The sequence below is a fragment of the Pogoniulus pusillus genome, chromosome 23 (assembly GCF_015220805.1).
Source record: "Pogoniulus pusillus isolate bPogPus1 chromosome 23, bPogPus1.pri, whole genome shotgun sequence".
Lineage (NCBI taxonomy): Eukaryota > Metazoa > Chordata > Aves > Piciformes > Lybiidae > Pogoniulus > Pogoniulus pusillus.
This window is the reverse complement of record NC_087286.1, coordinates 22,430,610-22,450,361: the sequence shown is the minus strand read 5'-3', so window position 1 is coordinate 22,450,361 and position 19,752 is coordinate 22,430,610. Positions and strand designations below refer to the sequence as shown.

The 19,752-nt window shown below is 47.3% G+C and overlaps 1 protein-coding gene across 1 annotated transcript in view; it reads right to left on the bottom strand.

Moving 5' to 3' along the window:
• Positions 1-1,721: 1,721 nt before the first annotated feature.
• XIRP1 (xin actin binding repeat containing 1) overlaps positions 1,722-19,752 on the bottom strand; it is a 30,386-nt gene continuing 12,355 nt past the window's right edge. Inside the window, exons 5-7 of the mRNA XM_064162963.1 lie at positions 12,992-13,152; positions 10,942-10,995; positions 1,722-9,386 (exon numbers count right to left, since the gene is read on the bottom strand). Of these exons, the coding sequence (XP_064019033.1) occupies positions 1,722-9,386; positions 10,942-10,995; positions 12,992-13,152 (7,880 nt within the window). The remainder of the gene's footprint in view (positions 9,387-10,941; positions 10,996-12,991; positions 13,153-19,752) is intronic.

Genomic DNA, 19,752 nt, shown 5'->3' with positions numbered 1-19,752 from the left:
TAGCTAAGACAAGGCTATCTGTCCTTTGGCCACTGGCCCAAGTAATTCTCCCAACCATTTTGCTCTTGAAGCACTTTGCTCCCTAGCACTGTGTGAGAATGTAGCAAACCATGAGGGCAAAGACTGATGGACAATGTCATGTCTTGTATCCAAAGATCTCAGAAAAAGCTATGGCAACTCATGTAGGATTTGAGAGTTTGTATGTGCTTTGCTGGTTTATTAATGCAAGGTCTGAGAATATGATCTGTCCCTTCAGCTTGTAGTTGAGTTTCAGATCTTTGCATTTCTCTGTTTTTCCTCCAACTTTTTCAGTACTTGTATGGTCCTGAAATAATACAGAATCTGTCCTCTCATGATATTTCATGGCTGATGGACATACTACTAAGAGAGCACATTTCAAATGGCTCTAGCCTCATAACTGGCTCTTTGAGACATTTAGAAACCCTGTACAAGCAGAAACACAACCAAGGAGATCAGTGTTTTTAAGCAGTGGCAGTGTAGGATATTTGGGTTTGAGTTCTTGTGGAATAATTTTCATTGCCCATGCAGCCTGCTTGCAGCTTACTAAAACAAGGTCCTGGGTTGGGCATTGTGTATCAGCCTGGACTCAGCTCAGTTTTCAGAGAAGAGTACAAATGCTGCTTGCCACCCGACTGTTAATCCTCCCACATTGTCACAAAGATGTAGATTAAATCCCTGCCATGATTTAAGGTGCTCTCAGTATGTGATTCAGCTGGCTCATCGTGAGATGATTTCTAGGTAGTTGGAAAGGAAACAAGCACTCAATGAACTCAACCAGACCAAAGCATTTTTTTAGAGGTTATGTTTACCTTCAGAATTCAGCAATAGAAGTTAAAAAACAAAAGCCACAAAATATCTAAAACCTTGAGTTGAGAATGTACAAAACAAAATCATAATAAAAAGAAAATTGCTTTACAAACTCTCACAGTAAACACATAGGAAAGCATGGAAAAGCTAAAATAAGGTTTTGGTATATATTGAATAATAAATTACAATTCCAAAAATCAAGAAAGGAAAGCAGTAACCATTCTGATTCAAGTGGAGAATCTTTCATTAGAGGAACAGCCAATAGCTGTAGGTCTTGGCTTGACAATTTTCAGCGGTGTCAAGCACCTTCCAGGAATGGAGAAATACTCTCCCAGCTCCAGCTGTGGCAGCAAATTGAGATTTTACTTTATTTTTGCCTTTTTCTTTCATCAGTAGCTAACAGAAAACTTATGCAACCCACCCATCAGTATGAGCATGTGTGCATGTGATATGTTTAGGATGCCCTTCTTGGAAAGTCTGTATTGAAGTGAGGAAAATAAGCCAGCACACAGGTGTTTTTTTGCCAGTGACCAGATCAGTTGATTCTTCAGCTGATCCTGCCAGTCCTTTCTTCTGCATTAGTTCAGAGAAGTCTGATACATCTCACCTCCTCCCACTCCACTCTAGGGGGGGGAAGAAGCTACCCTAAGGTGCCCATGGATGGATTGTCCCCTTGTGCTTCTAACAGCATGGTGCAGCACCAAGTTGGGCTGTTCTCTAGTGTCAGTGCAGATGACATGTGTGCTGTGTCTATGCAAACACCACGATGATGACCCTGAGAATTCTTAGGGTGTAGCTGAATCCCTGTGTGTAATGTGGATAAGCCAGGAGAATTTTTTATAGCGAACTTCCTTCTCTGTCTTATACAGTTCTTTCTTGCTCTCCAGAATCTCCTATTTCTTTGCCTTGGAGTTCCCAAAGGTGACAAAGACCACTCCTGGCTCCTGAAAACTGCCATTTGTGTGAAAGTCTTCACCTGGGCTCTTCAGGTACCTCTGAAACATGGGAGAGGCAGACATGTCGTATCGAGGATGAGAGACCACATCGCATGTGGAAGGTGTTTGTGTCTCAGATTGCTTGGTGACTGTGGTGGATGAAGTGATGATTTTGTTTCCAAATTGGTCCATTTCCTCGTATTGCTCCATGACAGTCCGGGTGGCTCCATAGAGCTTGGACCCATCGGGTCCTGTCTGCAGCTCCAAAATGCTTTTCTGCCTCCGTGGATTTTGTGGGCTGGAGGCACTCAGGCAGCTGTAGTCTGAAAAGCCTCCTTTCATCCCACATTGGCAGCCACCTTTGGAGGTGTCCAGAGGGCTCTTGTCTTTCTCACTTGTTTGATGGTTGGCATTGACAACTGTGTGCTGTTTCATTGAGCTCAGCCCAACTTTTGTTTGGATGGGCTCCAGCCTCTTCTCAAAAGGGCTCTTGTCATGCCCAGTAGACCCTGCTGAGGGGTGGCTAAAGGAGCTAAAGCAGTCATGAGCAGAAGCATCCTTCTTTTTTTGAGTGTCAGGACAGTCTGGTGAAGGAACATTGCACAGGGCATGTGCTGTCTTGGGTGATCCTGCTGGTTTCCTGGCAGCAGACTCGATGGAGATGTAGGAAGGTGAGGAGGGAGAGCTGACACGAGACTGAACACGCCGGGGGATCTCTAGCTCTGCCTTGGCTACCTCGGACTTTTCTGCTACCTTTGCACCGTCTACAGGTGTGGCTTCCCCTGTCTCCAGTGTGATTCCTTCTTGCTTGGCTTTGCTTGAGACAATACTGATTTTACGGATATTGCTGCTGCTCACAGAGCTTTGGGTGTCCCCCAGAGACTCCTTGAGCAGCCCTGAGAGGCTGGCGATGTCTGACTCGGACTTGAGACTAGAGACAGAATAAAGAGCTTTCTTGATGGCTTCCTCGATGTCCAGGATCCGGGCAAGTGTCTGCTCTTTCAGGTGCGCAATCTCAGCACTTGCTCGTTCCAGGTCCCCAAAGACCAGCTCCATTGAGGAAACACTATCAGTGTCCTCCTTTGCCAGCATCTCAGCCCTGTCCTGTTGTGTGGCCTGGTGGGCCTTCTGACGAACAACCCACTCGGGGACCTTCTCAAAGAAGCTCTTCAGAGCTTTTACATCCACTTTGCTTGTCTCCTCCTCAAACTGCCTCACCCGAGTCAATATCTCTTGCAGCTCCTCCTGTCTTCTGAGGTTCTCAAAGATCTCCATAGCCTCCTTGACGTTGCCTTTCATGATCTCCTCTTTGTGCACTGACAGCCTCTTCCGACGCTCATCTTCTGTTTCTTTCTTGTTTTTTTCTCTCATAACAACTGCTGGCTTCTCCTGGGCAGCTGTCACTGCCTCTCCATCAGGACATTTCAATTGCCCACTGCTCCCCTGGTGATGCTCCTCAAAGGAGTTCATTTGTTGCTGATGGAAGGACTTTGAATGACATGTTTGCCTCCTTTCATTCACTTGCTGCACAACTCTCTGACTCTCCCACGACTGATAAGAATTAGACACACTTTCCCTTTCCACCTTGGATGAGGCATTTTGTACAACATCATCTGCTCTTGTTGAAAAAGTGGTGTGGACCACAGAGGAGGTGCTTGGCTCAGTCTGTCCTGGCACCTTGAGTGTCTCTGTTCTGTCAGGACAGGCTGGATGTGATATCAAAGAGCACCCATTCTTGTCTTGACACAGTTCTATATGCCTCTGAAGCATCTCACCTGGGCATGTCCTTGGAGCTGCTGCTTTCCCACTCATCATTCCCTGCTTGACTTCAAGACTAACCACTCCATTTTTTATTGGCTTTGAAGTCTTAGCACCATCCAATTCCAGCTTTCCTTGTCCTTTGCTGGCCTTGTACCTTTCCTCTGCCATTTGAAGAGGAGTTTTGGCTGTGGTTTTTGGAAGTGCTCTCTCAGAACTCACACCCTGAGCTGTGACAGACGTTTTTGCAGATGTCTCCAAAGTGCAGCACTTTGCCTGAACCTTCTCATGGCCTGATTGGTCATGTACTTGCATGTAGTTTAATTCCAGCTCCATGAGTGGGGGCTTTGGCTTGCTGATCTCTCTCAGGCCTTGTGGTTTTGGAGGCAGAGGTGGAGGGATGGATTTGGTGGATCCACTTACACTGTTATTTGCAGAGGCAGAATGTGCCTTGTGTAAGAGGTGCTCGGGTTTTGGAGGGGGAACAGGTTTCTTCCTGGGAAGGGGAATAAATTCTGGTTTTGAAGGAGTCCTGGTGTTCTCTGCAGGACTCTGATCACTGGGTTTGCAGGACAAAGAAGAGAGCGCAAGAACTGGGATCTGGAGTGGTGCAGAACATCCTGGGGCTTCATCTTTGCTGGTTAGTAGTGAAAGGGCACCTTCTCTTGTCGCTTTAGCTGAGGGTGGGCAATGTTCTGCTTTCATCACAGCAACTGAGGGAGGAGGAGGAAAGTCATTATCAGCCTGTGACCCTGAAGCCACCACAGCAGTCTGGTTACTAAGGATTTGGGTCTCATTTTTCTTTTTACTCACAGAATAGGACTGCCCTGCATTCCTGTATATCATAGCAGCTTTAAAATCCCCTCTGGAGACATTAACGTTAGACTTTTCCAGCGACTGAAGTGTGGCTTTTAAATTACCTCGGACAACGTCCTCCTTTTCTACCAGGCGCTGTTCTGCGGCAGCACTTTGCAGCGCTCGGATAGCTGTCTGCACATCCCCTCTGACAATAGCATCTCTTCCTTCTTGCTCTGATCGCTCTTTGTTAGCAGCCTCAACAAAAGGGCTTATAAAGGTTTCCACGGGGGTGGCAGTATAAAGACCATCCTTAATGCTAACATCTCTACTAGGCACAACTTGACTCTCCTGGCTCAACAGTTGTCCTCCCTGTACTTCCTCTGAAGCACTGACCTTTTTGTGTGATGCTATGCTCTTCTGAGACATGCTTGTATGAGTCTTGGATGCCTCCTGGACTCTAGTGATGGTGGTGCTGGTGCTCTCCTGAGCAGTGGATGAAGAGTCCTGCTGATGTACAGTTGATTGAAGGGTCACTGTCCCCTGTGTGCTGGCTGTCTGCTGCCTGCAGGCTGTGTGGACCTCTTCCCTAGTCCTTTGTAGCTTGCTCTGGACGTGGTGTTGAATGTTTTTTGCTTCTGCTGTTGCTAGTCTCAGGCTTTGCATTGCAGCCTGAAGATCACTCCCAAGGGCCTTTTCTTCTCTCTGCCCCTGGTTGGTTTCCCCAGTCAACGAAGTCTGCTGTTTCCCATCCACTTCTCCCCTCTGAGCCATCACTTGTTTTGTAAACTTGCCTTGCGTTGTAGCTTTGGCAGTGGTGGTTTCTTCTTTCTCTGCCTTTTTGCTAACATCTGCAACCCTTTGGATTGACTTTGTAGTCACTTTAAGCCCTCTCGACAGAATTTCTTCCTTTCCTGTCACTGTGGACAGGGGCTTCCCAAGACACTGCACAGTGGTGCCTGCCACACCTGTTGCATGCCCAGCCTCTCTCTCTAACACACCCTCTCTGCCCATGCTCTCACATGCAAGTACCTTTTTTGCTCCCTTTGTAGCCTCTGGCTCACCCTCTGCAATGACTTTCTCTGTTTGTTCTTTCTTTGGCAAGATGAGGATCTTAGTGCCCTGCACAACCCGTGGGGCACTCTCATCTGCTCCCTCCTCTGCTTGTGAAGAGATGAGGGATTGTATCTCTGACTCCTGCTGGAGATTCTTCAGATAGTCTAGATCTCCCTTCTCAATGCAGCTGGCGAAAAGCTGGACATTTCCCTTCTCATTGTCCTCACGCCTAATAGTTGTTGTTGCTTTCTGCTCCTGAGAAGAAGCCAACAGGTTTCCTATTGTTGATTTCACATCTCCCTTGACAACTTTTTGTTGGACAGAATGGAACAGGAGGGAGTAGATAGTCATCTTCACTGATCCTGACTTTGTCTCTTGCAAGATCATCCCTTTTTTGATGGAAGTGTCTTGACTGAGGAGACCCTGTAGAGCCTTAGCCACATTTCCACTCAAGTCCTCTTTACCTGCAACAGCTTCACTTTGGTCCAATAACTGCAATGGGCTTACTTTGATTTTGCCTTCTCTGTCCTCCTCCACCAACACACTCTGTGCTTCCACCTCAGTTCTGTGCAGGAGCTGTAGCATGATCCTTTGCAAATGACCTCCCACAATCTCCTCTTTCAGGATCTCTGGAGTACCTGGGCTACTGAGCTGGTACTTCACCATCTTCACACTCTCCGTGTCATTGGCTTCAATGAGGATCCCATCATGTTGAATAGCCTGGCAAGTGCAGAGCGTCTCTAAAGTCTCCTTCATTGTCCTTTCCTTCAGTTCTGTTTCTATACTACCTGTAGAAGCACTAAATTTATCCAGGGGTGTGCTCTCAAAGAGCCACGTTGTGCTTTTCACATCTGCACGAGGAATTGCTTCCTGGGCCCCAGGACTGACCACTGATTCTGGGTCCTTCAGCGTGTCCATTGGCTGGGTCTCAAACAGCCAGGTGCAGCGTTTCACATCCCCTTTCTGGCTGTCTTCTCTCTGCACTGTGCTGATGGATGAGTCTCTTTCTGCATCCCCGTACAGGGAGTCCACAGGCTGGTTTTCAAAAAGCCATGTGGACGTCCTCACGTCACCCCGCTGAACGTCACTGACGCTCACCATCCTCACATACTTCTTCTGGCCCACTTGCTGGGATTCAAAGAGCTGCTTGTTGGCCTGAACATCTCCCCTCTGCACATCACCTACTGTTCTGGGCACAGACGCCTTTCCATCTGAGAAAGAGTCAAGAGGCTCTGTCTCAAATCTCCACCGGGCAGCCTGGACATCTCCTTTCTTGATGTCCTCTTGGGTGACAGCCCTAATCACAAACACTTCTTCTTCCTTCTTGATCTGATTCAGGGGCTTAGTTTCAAACAACCACCGTGCACCTTTCACATCACCTTTCATGATTTCTTCTTTCTGCACTGAGGTGACCTCATGGTATCCCCCCTCTTTGTCCTGGATAACATATAAGGGTTGGCTTTCAAAGAGCATTGTGCATGACTTGACATTAGCTTTACTCATGGTGTCTTTCTGGATTTTTTGGAGCTCTGTCTCATCCACTTGGTCATGGATTTGGTCTAGGGAATATGTCTCAAATACGAACCTTTTTCCTCCAACATCTCCCCCCTTGGTATCCTTCTCTGGAGGGATTTCCTGGATGCCCTCAGAGCTGTCCTTCAGGGAGTCCATGGGGTAGTGCTCAAAGAGCCAAGTGAACTTATGCACTGATCCAGCTTCAACTGTCCCATCATCCTTCTGGGATGCTGGTTTGGTGGCTGTATCCAGGGGTTTAGCTTCAAAGAACTCTTTCACTCTAGACACTTCCCCAGACTGCATCTCCACACGACTGGAGTACCGCACCGGAGCTTTTTTCTGGTCAGCTTCACCAGCACCAGCGCTGCCCAAGGGTTCAGTCTCAAATAGGTGCCGGACAGTTTTGACATCAACTCCTTGTAATTCCTCCTGACTGTAAGCCTTACTGACTTGCAAAAACTGCTCCTCCTGACCTTTCAGGGAGTCCAGGGGCTGAGTCTCAAACATCCATGTGTATGACTTCACATCAGCTTGGGTGGCAGTACCATCCTCCTCCTGCTTCTTTTCAGCCTTCTCATACAGGGTGTGGATGGGCTGGGTCTCAAAAAGCCATCTGCAGGTCTTCACATCCCCCCGCTGGGAGATCTCCCGCTTCACTGAAGGATGCTCTTCACCTTGCATGGCTTGGTGATGTATAACATCCATGGGCTGAGTTTCAAAGAGCCACTTGGCTGTTCTGACATCACCAGCCACCACCTCTTGTTTTGTGATCCCCCGTATTATATCCACTTTATTAATGCTTTCATCAAACTGGTCCAGGGGCCTAGTTTCAAACATCCATTTGTAGTTCTTGACATCACCACTGATGATTTGCTCTCTGCTTACAGAGGTGACCTCATGGAAGTTGCCAAAGCTGTCCTTGATGGCATACAGAGGTGTTGTCTCAAATAGGATTTGGTTGGCTTTGACACAGCCAGCAGGAATCTTCTCCTCTTCTTTGGCAACAGGCTCAGCATCAGCCTGCTTAATGCTGTCTAAGGGGAGAGTCTCAAACAGGGTCTTGAAAGACTTCACATCCCCTTTCACTACCTCTTCCATGCTGGTGGCTGGAACTTCTTCAAATGCCTTGGAGATGCTGCCAAAGGGGCAGGTCTCAAAGACGTGCTTCCTTTGCTTCACGTCTCCCTTCTCCTCTGCTGAAAGCTCTACTTTCTTTAAACGTCCCACCTCAAAATTGTCTTTCAGGGTTTCCATTGGCTGGGTTTCAAATAGCCAGAGTGTAGATTTCACATCACCTCCAATGACTTGTTCTTTGGCTACAACACTTTCTGAAGCTTCTCCTTTCAGAGAATCGAGGGTCTGAGTCTCAAAGAGCATTCGCTGCTTGCTGACATCTGCCCCTGTGACAAAGTCTGTTGAGGCCTTGAAATCCTGTTCTTCGACTGTGATTTCTCTGATGGCATCCAGAGGTTGAGTTTCAAATATCCACCTTGCTCCACTAACATCTGGCCTTCCAATTTCTTCCAGTGAGATCCCACGGATTATTTGCACTTTAGAAGTGTCCTTGTTGATGGTATCCAGGGGTTGAGTCTCAAACAGCCAGCGAGCTGTTCTGACTGCATTGCTCTGAATTTCTTCTCTGCAGACAGACTTGATTTCATGGATGTTCCCCGTTTTGTCTCTGATGGCACAGAGGGGCTCTGTTTGGAAGAGCCTAACAGTCTTCTTAACATCACCTTTTAGCTCCTGGATTTCTGACTTGAGTTGTAGGATGCTCTTCTCCTCCACTGAGTAACAGCGTCCTATAGCATCCAAAGACTGTGCTTCGAAGAGCTGCCTGGCACCTTTCACATCACCTCCCTGCACAGGCTCCTTGAGAACTGCCTCCTGCACTTCAGTTTCATCTGAGTACAATTTGTTTAACGAGTCTAGTGGTTGGGTTTCAAAGAGCCAGCGGGCAGTATGGACATCCCCCCTGGCAAGCTCTATTTCTGACATCCTGGCTGATGTGGACAGATTGTCCCCATTGATTGTCTGACTTTCAAACATCAAGGAAGTACTTTTCACATCGCCACCAGGAATGATCTCTTCTTCTGCCAGCTTCTTTGTGGCCTGATGGTCCCCAATGGAGTCAAGAGCCCAGTTCTCGAAAATCCAGCGCATGGACTGAACTTCTCCTGGAAGAACTTTGTCCAGGTTCACAGATGCTTGTGCATTGGGATCTTCATTATTAAGCATTTCTGCTAGGTCCTCAGTGACAGCTTCTTCCAAATTCTTCCTGAGCTCGGGGTGCATGTGTCTGTAGAGCCTCTTCAGCTCATTCACTTGGCGCTGCTGGTAGAACTTGGAGAAGGCCTGCTTTGGAGGAGGCACAGGCAGTGCGTTGAGATCCTGACTCCCTTCCTGGCTGACCTGGTCTGAGCCAAGGGCTGGAGGGGGAGGTAAGTCATCTTCCATTTTCTTGGTGGCAACTGTAGATGATTTCTGGGCTTCTGACATCTTTAGGGAAACAGTTTTAAATGTCAGCATCATAGCTTAGCCCCCAACCCCATGGCTGTTAATAGTGAGCATGGTAAAGGGAAAAGCCAACCAACAAAGGAAATCCATGCACTTATGAAACTCCATACCTTGGTTCAGTAGCACACAGCACTCCTAAGCATCATTCCACTGCACACTCTCCAGGCTCGGTGTTAGCTCTGGTTCCACAGCAACACGCTCTAAAGCAAGGTCTCTAATCCAGGCAGGTGAAGTGGTTAGCCTACAGTCCAGAATTCAGTCCAGCATAACAGAAATGCCCAGTTTGGACTGTGTCAGCATGAAAGTGACCACAAGAATAACATGGTGAAGGCTGTCTTAGAGTGGAGAGGTAAAAGTTAATTTCTCCCTCCTGCTCCCAAGTGTCCAGGGCAGTGTGAGGACCTGCAGGGAGTCTGAGAACATAAGATACTGGTGCAGGAAGGCCAAGAAGCTATTTGTGAAGAAGTCTCAGGAAGAAAATAAAACCAAAGTGTCAAACTGAGCTGATGGGAACAGCCTCTTTCTGTGTAGTGAGCTAACCTGATGGGCTTTTGGTAGCACTGTGGACTGCCCACTGCACCAGAGTGAGTGTCTGGGGAAGCATGTTTGTCTGATTAATGATTTCTGTGTTGGACTTGCCGGTGTACCCTACATCATCATTTGCACAAGAGTAAATGCAGAGTTATGTGTACAGAGACTTAACTAAAGCTCATGCTTGCACAGGCATGAGGCTAACTAAAGTTTACAAACTACTGGACTTAGCAGGTCAAATTCTGAGTTCTGTTAGGAGGAAGAAACTAGGCTGGGAGACCAGAGGTTAGGGTAACGGCCATACCTGGGGCCAGCAGAAGTTAGACCTGTTTAGACTCAGCTGGCCTGAGCTCAGCTCATTGATACAGAACCAGCATTGGTGCAGAAGTAACAGAGAGTGCAGTCGTGATGCAGTAGACCATGGTTGTTTAGCAACTTTTGAGCTTTGATCTCTGCATTTTGTTTCCTCCTTAGGTTGGGAGGTGAATGCTGCACTGAATACCTGCAACTTGCACTGGGTTAGTATTTGTCCAAAGGGAAGGTAACCAGGACCTGCAATCATCATCTAGAAGAGACTGTGTTCCTGGTGGCTTTCCTCTCAGTAAGCAGCTCTGCTGGCCCTTGGCATGCCTGTGGAGTTATGTCTGTAGAGTTATGCCTGCAATATTATTAGTCGTAGCACACAGCAGCGGCGTGCGGTGTTATTTCACTCTGTTACGCGTGGATCCTTCTGGCCAAAACCAGCCTAGTCTGCAGCAGGTGTAAAGTGCAAATATTCCTCATGGCCCAGCATACTTCAAATGCACTTTTGAAAACAAGTGTTTCTTTTTCCTTTATCTGTGAAGAACTTCTGAATGTGGGGCAAGGCAACAGAGCAGCTGATAGCTATATCCAGTATGGAAGTGCTCCTCACTGCCTTACTTGGCTATTTAAATCACATTCCAATTCCACCACAGTCCACAAATATCTAGTTAGATAAGAGTGCTTATCAGGAATGTTTTTTTACCTTGCTTTTTTCCTGTCTGTGGGGAGAGTGAATGAAGTTGTCCTTCACGGTGCTCTGGAAAGTACACAAGGAAAAATGACATGAAACCGCCTGGGAAGACACATTATCTCTCTCTCTATGTGTACAACTGTAAGTACATGCATGTGTGGATATATACATGCACACGCCGAGCACACACACACACACACACACACACTCATATATACAAAAAGTACAGAGACCTGGAAACCATTACAAATGAGATTTGGGATTTTATGGCTCAGTGGTAGTCCTGTACAGCTGCAAAACATGATCTTATTCCAACTTGACCAGAAATATTTGCTTTCAGAAGCCCCAGTGAACAAACAAAGCCTCAAACATTTCATAGAATCATAGAATTGCTTCAGTTGGAAAAGACCTCTAAGACTGTCAAGTCCAACCATCAACTGAACACCACCATGGTCATCAAAGCCTGACCTGAAGTGCTATGTCTACATTTTTTTTTTAACACCTCCAGGGTTGGTGACTCCACCACCTCCATGGGCAGCCTGTTAAAATGCTATTCCAGTGTTCAGAGTTGGGGGAAAAACAAAGCAAGCACTACGTTCTCCAAAGTTTGATTTCTTTCACAATTTTTTGTTCACACTTCAGTATTTTAAACCTAAAACTGATCTACATTTGGAAATGTATCATGGATTGTGCCATTCATTGTTCTGTAGTTCACAGGATGGCAGAGCTTGGAAAGGGACCTCTGGAGACTGTCTGGCCCAACCTCTTTGCTAGAGATTTTCTTTTGTGTTTTTTCCTAGGCTAACAGCTTGTAACTTTCCAATTACAGACACTATTCTTTTTTTTTTCCAGCTGGGACTGCTTCAGTCCAGCCCCCTCCAGTGCAGAGTTCCACTACACACTCAAGAGCTGCATCTCTGTAAAGGGACTGTTTTGACTGAGGATTGAGAGGGAGCATGAAAGTGCCTGTGGAAAAGGTCCTGCTGTGAAATCACATCCCACGTTGGTCCTGGATCATCAGTGGAGCTGGGGAAATGGGAAATATGTAGGTCAGTGCCTCATAACCATCATAATCTGAATCATCCTATGACCCAAAGATCAGTCTGGAGTGGATGATTAAATCTCTGGATCCCAGACCAAGGGCTTTAAACAGAGGAACACAGGGAGGTTGCTCTGTAAAGTTACACCTAAGTGTGACATATTTGGATCTATACGGGGGTGTGTTTGGAAAAGGCCACAAAAGTGATTTGGGAGCTATGAGGAAAAGCTGAGAGTTGAGGCTGTTCAACTTGGAGAAGAGATGCTCTGGGGAGACCTTGCAGCCTTCCAGTACTTAAAGGGTCCTATAAAATAGCTGAGGACAGTCCTTTTAGCAGAGGCTGTTGAGACAGGACAGGACATGGGGTGATGATTCTAAACTAAAAGAGGAGAGATTTAAACTAGAGAAATGGAAAAATTTCTTTTACAGTGAGGTTGGTGAATCTCTGGCCCAGGTTGCCCAGGAAGGTGGCTGCTGCCCCAACTCTGGAAACATTCCAGGTCAGGTAGGATGAGATTCTGAGCAGTGTGATCTAGCTGCAGATGTGCCTCCTTATTGCAAGGGGTTGGACTAACTGACTTGTAAAGTTCTCTTCCAACCCAAACAATTCTACAATTGTATGTGCTGCTGTGTGCTGAGCAGTTCCTCTGTGGACGTGAGTGTGCAAATGCAGATGTGTAAATAAAGTGGAGATCTTATCTGTGCATGAATGCTGTTTGGGTGTGGATGTCTGTGTTTGGTGTGTGTGTGCATGTGTGAATATGGTGTGTATATATGTGTGCCTGCGTACCTATAGGCAGCTTACACATCACACACATCAGCACCTCTGCTAGCACACAGATGATACTTGCAAATGACAAGGGAAAGCTGGGCAGTTTTGGAACACTGAATGCTGTGTTTCTCCAGATTTATGAAACCAGACAAGCTCTCTCTCACCCACTTACAACCACTTGCTGGGACAGGACATTGTTCGGATGCCACCGATGGTTTGTGAGGGGGAGGAGGGCAGCAGGCAACACTTACTGGCTGTGCAGGGCTGCTGGTGTGAGCAGCAGCAGCAGCTGTCTGCGAGAGATAGAGAGCTGACAGCTCCTTCACGGAGGGGGCAGAGGACCTCCCTCGTCCTTGGTGAAGTATATGGCTGCTGTTGTTTGATAGGTCTAAAAATGACTGTGGCCTCTCATCTGAAACAGAGACAGACGTTTGCTGTGAGCTATGTACTAAAGATGCAAGGGCAAGGCCAGGCTGGAGTGTGAGCACTGTTTACAAAGGTCCCTGGGCACCTCCACCATCTGCACACTGATTCCTCCAGCACTCCCCACTCTGGCCCCTCAAAGCTTAACAACTGTCCTTTTGGTTTAGGGAGAAAGTATGAACGTTTCCACCTCTGTCATGACTGAAATAGACTTTAAACCTTCATGAGGCTAACACATCAGGCAGTCATCCGATGACACCATCCTGCTGGCACAGAGCCCACACCCATTCCTGCATCCCTCTACAAGGCCAATACCACATGTCCAGCCGGAACCAATTCCCTTACTAGACACTGTTTTCCTGTCAGAACGCCTCACAAGCAGCTATATCCATTTACCTTTCAGGGAACGGAGAGATGAAGAGGCTACAGCACTTGCCCAGGGATGTAGCAGAGAGCTTTTGGCAGAGCCAAAGGACTGAACACTGCTCTTAGTATAGAGATTGGTATTTTGAGCTACACAAACTTGCATGGGGCTCCACTGAGGGACCTAGAATAGCATTGCTGAGATATTCAAGATATTCAGCATTCCTCCTACCTTTATTCAGATGCTTCCCATGCTGAAGATGTCCCTATCTGGTTTGTGGATGAGGTGACCCAATAACCAGGTTTCCTGAGAGTCACACCAAGTGACTGGATGGTTGAATTAGGCACTTTTGGATGATGCTGCCTTATTCCCACCTGTTGTTCATCCTTCTCGGTTCTCATCCCCCTAAGCAGTATGGGCTTCCTCTCCCTCTGAGGATCAAAACCCCACAAAGTGGTTACTGTCAAAGTTAAGAGCCCTAAATGCAGATGGGTTCAGCTTTCAAAGGAAGAGGCAACTTGCAACTTCTATCCAAGAAATACCCTTTTGCACCGCTCTGCTAGGTGTGAGTGGGATGACCATCACAGACACACAGAGCTCAACAGCTCCATGTTGCACCTTAGTCCTCCAGGTTAGTCAGGGTTGTATTTTCTCAGTTACTGCTGTAAAAACGCGAGAAGCTTCTCCTTTTGTCTACAGGCTGGGCACTACTGCACTGGGATTTAGTGAGGCATTTGCAAAGCTTTCTGTTTGAACAATGGGCTCTCTCTCCACAAATCCAGCTATTGCATAGCCAGGAAAGGGCTGATGGACTTTAAAATATGTGCACATTAGAAGCACTGCAGCAATTCCAGCATTCTTTGCCCTCCTATCTCACTCCCCAGGTCATGAGATTCTGTAACTGGCAAACTTAACGACTCTTAGTCTTAGTTTTCTGTGGATTGATTTCAGATTTTCCAATCTTTTAGAACTTATCAGTTCTGAAATACTTTGGTTTTATTTTAAAGTGACAACAGCTAATGCTATACATTGTCAGGCCTGCAGGAGCTGGTGCTTCAAATTAAATGCCTGTTCTTGCAGGGACAAACATGCACAAAAAGGCTGTGAAGGCAAGAGCAGCAGGGCCCCAGTGAGCTTCTCAGACACTGGCCAACCTGCTGCTGGAAGATGCCAAATGCCAAGGTTTGTTTTGCCCTTGGTTCCAGCTGCTCTTGCAGATGCACAGGCATTTTCATGCAGAACTGAGGCTGAATACACAAGGAAGCAGTGGGATGCAGGACAGATTTGGCTGCCTAGTTCTGCCAGAGGTCACTAGGACATCACAGGAGGAAACAAGATATTTCTTTAATTCTTTCTTTTCCAAGGTGCCATGCAAATATGGACCTCTATCCCTGATTTCTGCTGTTCACAATTTAAACACCGAGTCAAAAGGAATTATCTGTCTACACACAGTAAGTGCAGACAGTGTTACTGCTGGGCAGATTCGGTGCATCTGAAGACAGGCTGAAAGCTGGCATCTACTCTGACTACATAATTTTCCCCTACTCTGCTAACGAGCTCCCAAACTTTGACTAGATCCTTGGCTTTTTGAGTGGAACAGCACCCTGGAGATGGGGAGGAGAGGGTCAAGGCATTGCTGTTCTACAGGAGCTGTTGCCTGTATCTGCTAACACAAGGCTTTCTATCTGCTCCTTTCCTTTGGAGGCTTGAGGCATCCATTTGAAGGGATCTACTCTGTAAAAATGGAAAATGAAGTAATTGCTCACCGAGATACCTCAGATTTCATGATCTTTCCTTATCTTCCTTTTCTTACAGGCCATACCCTGTGAGAAGAGCATTGAAGCATGTGCTGAAGTAGCTGCCAAAAGCTTTGAAGAGGGCTTTCAAAAATCTTGCCTGGGAATCTCTTTATTTTCTCCTGCATTACTCAATTACTTACTGGAAAGGCAAAAGGAGTCCAAGTGGTCTGGAAAACAGAAGCCTTCTTTGAAAGGTAATGAGGTTTGGCTATTGCTCCCACTAAGAGCAAGGGGGAGAGCTGGAGAAGAGTCAGTCTTGCTAGCTTTAAAGCAGAAAAAAACCCAAGCACAGGCTTGCAGATTTTTTTGGTTGAAAAAAATAACCAAAAGCCCATGCTGAAAAAAAAACAGAAGTCTTAAAATCTACCTTTAGCTGATGGGAGCACTTCACAGCAGGCAGGGGGCCTGCCCATGCCAACACCAGCGCTGCTATGCTTAACTGTCTTGGTGCTTAGAGCTTGGCAAAAGCCCCTTCATGTCTTAGAGCTGGTAATGTGTAATGGTTTCCTTCAAGCCCAGGCTATGGGCGCTCCTGCTGAGCTGATATAATTTGTAACGGCCCATGGGAGCCTTGGCTTGGGATGCTGCACAAAGAAGAGCAATGTGACCCTCAATTTAAGAACAAATAGGGCAGCTGAAGAAAGATTTCCAGTCCATGCAGTGGAAAATAGCACAGCCTCAGTGCTCCCTACTACTTCACCCATTAGTTCGGATTGATGAAAGGCCACAGGGCTTGTTTTAGTGATAGGTATAATTAGATACAAGGCTTTCATTGGAGCCTTCGACTTATCACTGCCTTTGGGTTTCTTTGGTGTTTGGTGGCTTTTTTTGTTTTGGTTTGGCTTGTTGTTTGGTTTGTTGGCTTTTCCCCCCCCCTCTCTTTGGCATTTTCGCAGTGCACAGTGCTCTGCCTATCGCTGCTCCCAAAACTGCCTGCTTTAGATAGGAGCTGTTCTGAGCCGCTAGGCGGGCGGCTGGCTCTGCGCTGGCTTCACATGGCTCTGCCGGGCGGAGCAGGCTGCTGCCACCCTCTGAACTGCCAATTATAGATAAGAGCGAACAGTTCGTTCTGCTAACGAGAAAGCCGAGCTGGTGTGTGTGTGTGCGGCTAACGACATCCAGGCAGCACCTAGGCCATCTGGAGGGTTGTGAGCTGCACAACACCCCCTGGGAGCGAGGGAGGGGGGAAACTTCCCAGCTGGGGACCTCAAAGTAAAGCCAAAGGACGTTATGCAGACCGGGCTTAGGGTGTTAGTTGTTGTGTACGAGATGGAGAGCTTGGAAGTCCAATTTGAGACCTATCCTGGGCTCCACGTTTCTTGCTTGCTGAGCCAAAGGTCGCTGCTGGCACTTTCGGCATCCACTCCAGGGCTAAGCAATGCATCCCACTCAGCGCTGATTGACTAGCACTGACTGCAGCTCCAGGGAATGTAAACTTGATACCTCGAGCATTAAAGCATCTCCTGTGAGCTAAAATAGAAGAGATCTCTTGAGGAGCCCTCCTGTCTCACCCAGCGGCTGGCACCGCAGCCAGCACACCTCGTCTAAGTGAGGGATATGGGGAATGCTCCTCCCCGAAGGAGTTTGTCAGCAAAACGTCCTTTGTGCCAGTGACTGGCACTGGATGAATCTGCACATTTCGTCTGAGGGGCTGCAATGTTAGGACGTTGCAGCCTAGGGAGCAGCTGCTGAGGTTCGTCTAGCTCTCCTTGTCCCACATATGTACAGCTCAGGATTGCTTTACAACCTCTCTGCCCTATGAACTACATCTTGGGCACCTGCAGGACCTGGAAGCCTGCAATGGGGGAAATCATTCCTCATATTCATGTGTTTAGACATGGGGGAAAAAAAGAAGTGAACATGGGGGGTAAAGACTCACATAGTTATTTAAAACTCCACTCACTTCCTCTTCAGTTATTCCCCATAAATCACTCAACTGCTCTGTTTCCTGCTGAAGATAAAATTACAGCCCTCTTGAACCATAATCATGTTACAGCCAAGCCCCAACAAGTGCAAAATAAATCACTAACAACACTCTTTCCCCAAAGAAAGCCCCATCTCACCAGTAACACAGCAGCCCTGGCTGGCTCTGCTTTCTATTTAAACCACTTCAGCCTATAAAGAAACAACATTACCCACCTGTTGGTGTCTGCCACCTCTGCTGCTGGCACTCCTTCGCAGCCCGGCTCCCACCACCAACCCACTGAGCTGCTGAGTGCCTGAGTCACCTATTAAAAAAGGAAGCTGCAAGCTCAGCACCAGTGTCCTGGGTCGCCTGGCCAACCACATGTCATCGGCTTTGCTCCCAAAATCACAAACACAGCTGCTAAGCAAAGCCCTTTGTGTTACCATGCGCACCCCACGGCTGTCTGTGAACTGGGGCTTGTATAACAGGGCCTGAGATCAGCCAGGGTCTTGCAGAGGGCTTACACGAGCCAGAGGGAAAGGATAGCCCAGTGGTGCAAGTGGTGCCAGGGTCCTATCCCCCTCCATGGCTTGCAAGGGGAGTGGGGTCTCTGGAGACCATCGTATCACTGCATCCTATACCCTCCACCACTTTATGAGTGTCTGCCTGATACTGTTCTTCTACAGATCAGCTTTGGGTTTCCTGTGATGGTTGCTGGGCCTGGCATGTCCGATGCCACAGAGCACAGATCTGGTCTCACTTGGCTGTGTCACAGTGCAAGTGCCATGAGGTGTTTGGTGCAACCCCATACTCTAAGGCCAGTGAGAGGAAAAGTCTCCATGTTCTGGGGAAATCAGGGCAGAAAAACAGCAGTTTCTCTGCATTGTGAAAATGTTTTCAGAGTTGACAGAGGTGAAACCAGCATTGAAATACTCCTGGGGTTTAGCTAGGTGCTCTGGACTGTGTTTCCTGGGAAAGTTGGGGCCATTTCTACTACTTATCTCTGCCTGGGATGGGCTGCAGGTTACTTCTAGTCAGATTGTCTCTACCAGTTCAGTCCTCTGACTCAGGCTGGATGTGTGATCTCATTTCCACCTGCTTGTCCCTGATATGCATAGGGCATGCTTTTTTATTGGTGAAATCTCAGCAGCTCTCTGGCCTCATCCTGAAGCTGAAGCCCATCCCTGCAGATAAGGATCCCATCCTAAGTGCCTCTCTACCTGGATGAGGGGCCTGAATGTCCTGAATCACACCTACCTCATCCTTCTCCCAGCTTTGCTCCCTGGAGAATAGGTTCCCTGACAAAAGGGGCTCCTAAATACCAGCACTGCTCCATGTCTGTGCTGGAGGAATTTGCATGGATGGATAAGTATCCATAAAAGCTGGCTGGAAAATTAGTGCTGCTGCTTAATCCAGGAGCTTGGCAGACCATAGGGGATGCTCCATCAGCGAGGAAAGGTTTAAACTTCTGCCTGAAATCCCTATACTGGTGGCTCTGGTCCATGGGAAAGCTCTGCCAGAGGAGACACATGCCAAAGGTGGTGTGGGAAGCAGGACAGGCTGCTGAAAGGGTGAGTGGTCCTAGAATGCTGCAGGGAAGGGTGAGGTTTTGTGGATGGAAAAGCCTCTTTGCTTGTGTCTCACTGGCCTCATGCCCCACTTCTGAGGCTCTAGAACCTGTTACAAAATGTCCTGTGCTGCTTTTTACCAAACAAAGGGGAAGAAAAACAGGACAAGAGCATAAAGAGGATTTTAGGTAGGTTCTAGTACAGAGTGAGGAGGAGGGATGCTCTGAAACACCCTGCTTACACTCGTGGGTACTCCCTTCTGATGCCCCAGGTCACACTTTGCCCTGTTTGCAGACCGCAGTGCTTTCTCTCATTTTCAGCTCTACAAAAGACAGCAGGGATGTGAAATTCAAGCTTTTTCCTGTTTCTGCCATGGATTTACCCATTATGTGAGAGCATGGCAGCTGTAAACATGTTTGTGTTTTAAAGAGAAGTCACCTGTTATTTCACTGGATTGGTCCAAGTTACCTTTTTGTTATAACTACACGGCCTAGGAATGGACCTCTGGCAGTGAGGACTGAGATTTTCACATGCTCACCTCACCAACTCAGATGTTAGCACACTGCTGACTACAGTTAGGTAACCAACAAAAATTGTACAACTTAAGATCTTTTTCCCCAATTCCAAACTTTGATGAGTAGACCTTCTCCTTGCAAATGAGCTTGTACAGCATCACATACAGTAGATCCCTGATTCGGAGGTGGGGGGGCATGACAAATGCAATGACTACTGCACATTAAAAAAGAGTAAATCATTCTTTTGGAAGGATTTAAGAAATATGTTATGCTGTCTGCAAAGACACATATTGCAATCACTGGAGCAGTTCTGGTGCGCAGCACTCACCTATGGATTCAGAGGCGAGACAGGAAAAGCAGCAGAACCAGAGGAAGGTGCTAAGCAAATAAGTAAAACAAAATAACTGAAGGGCAGCTGTGTTGCAAAGGAAATATGA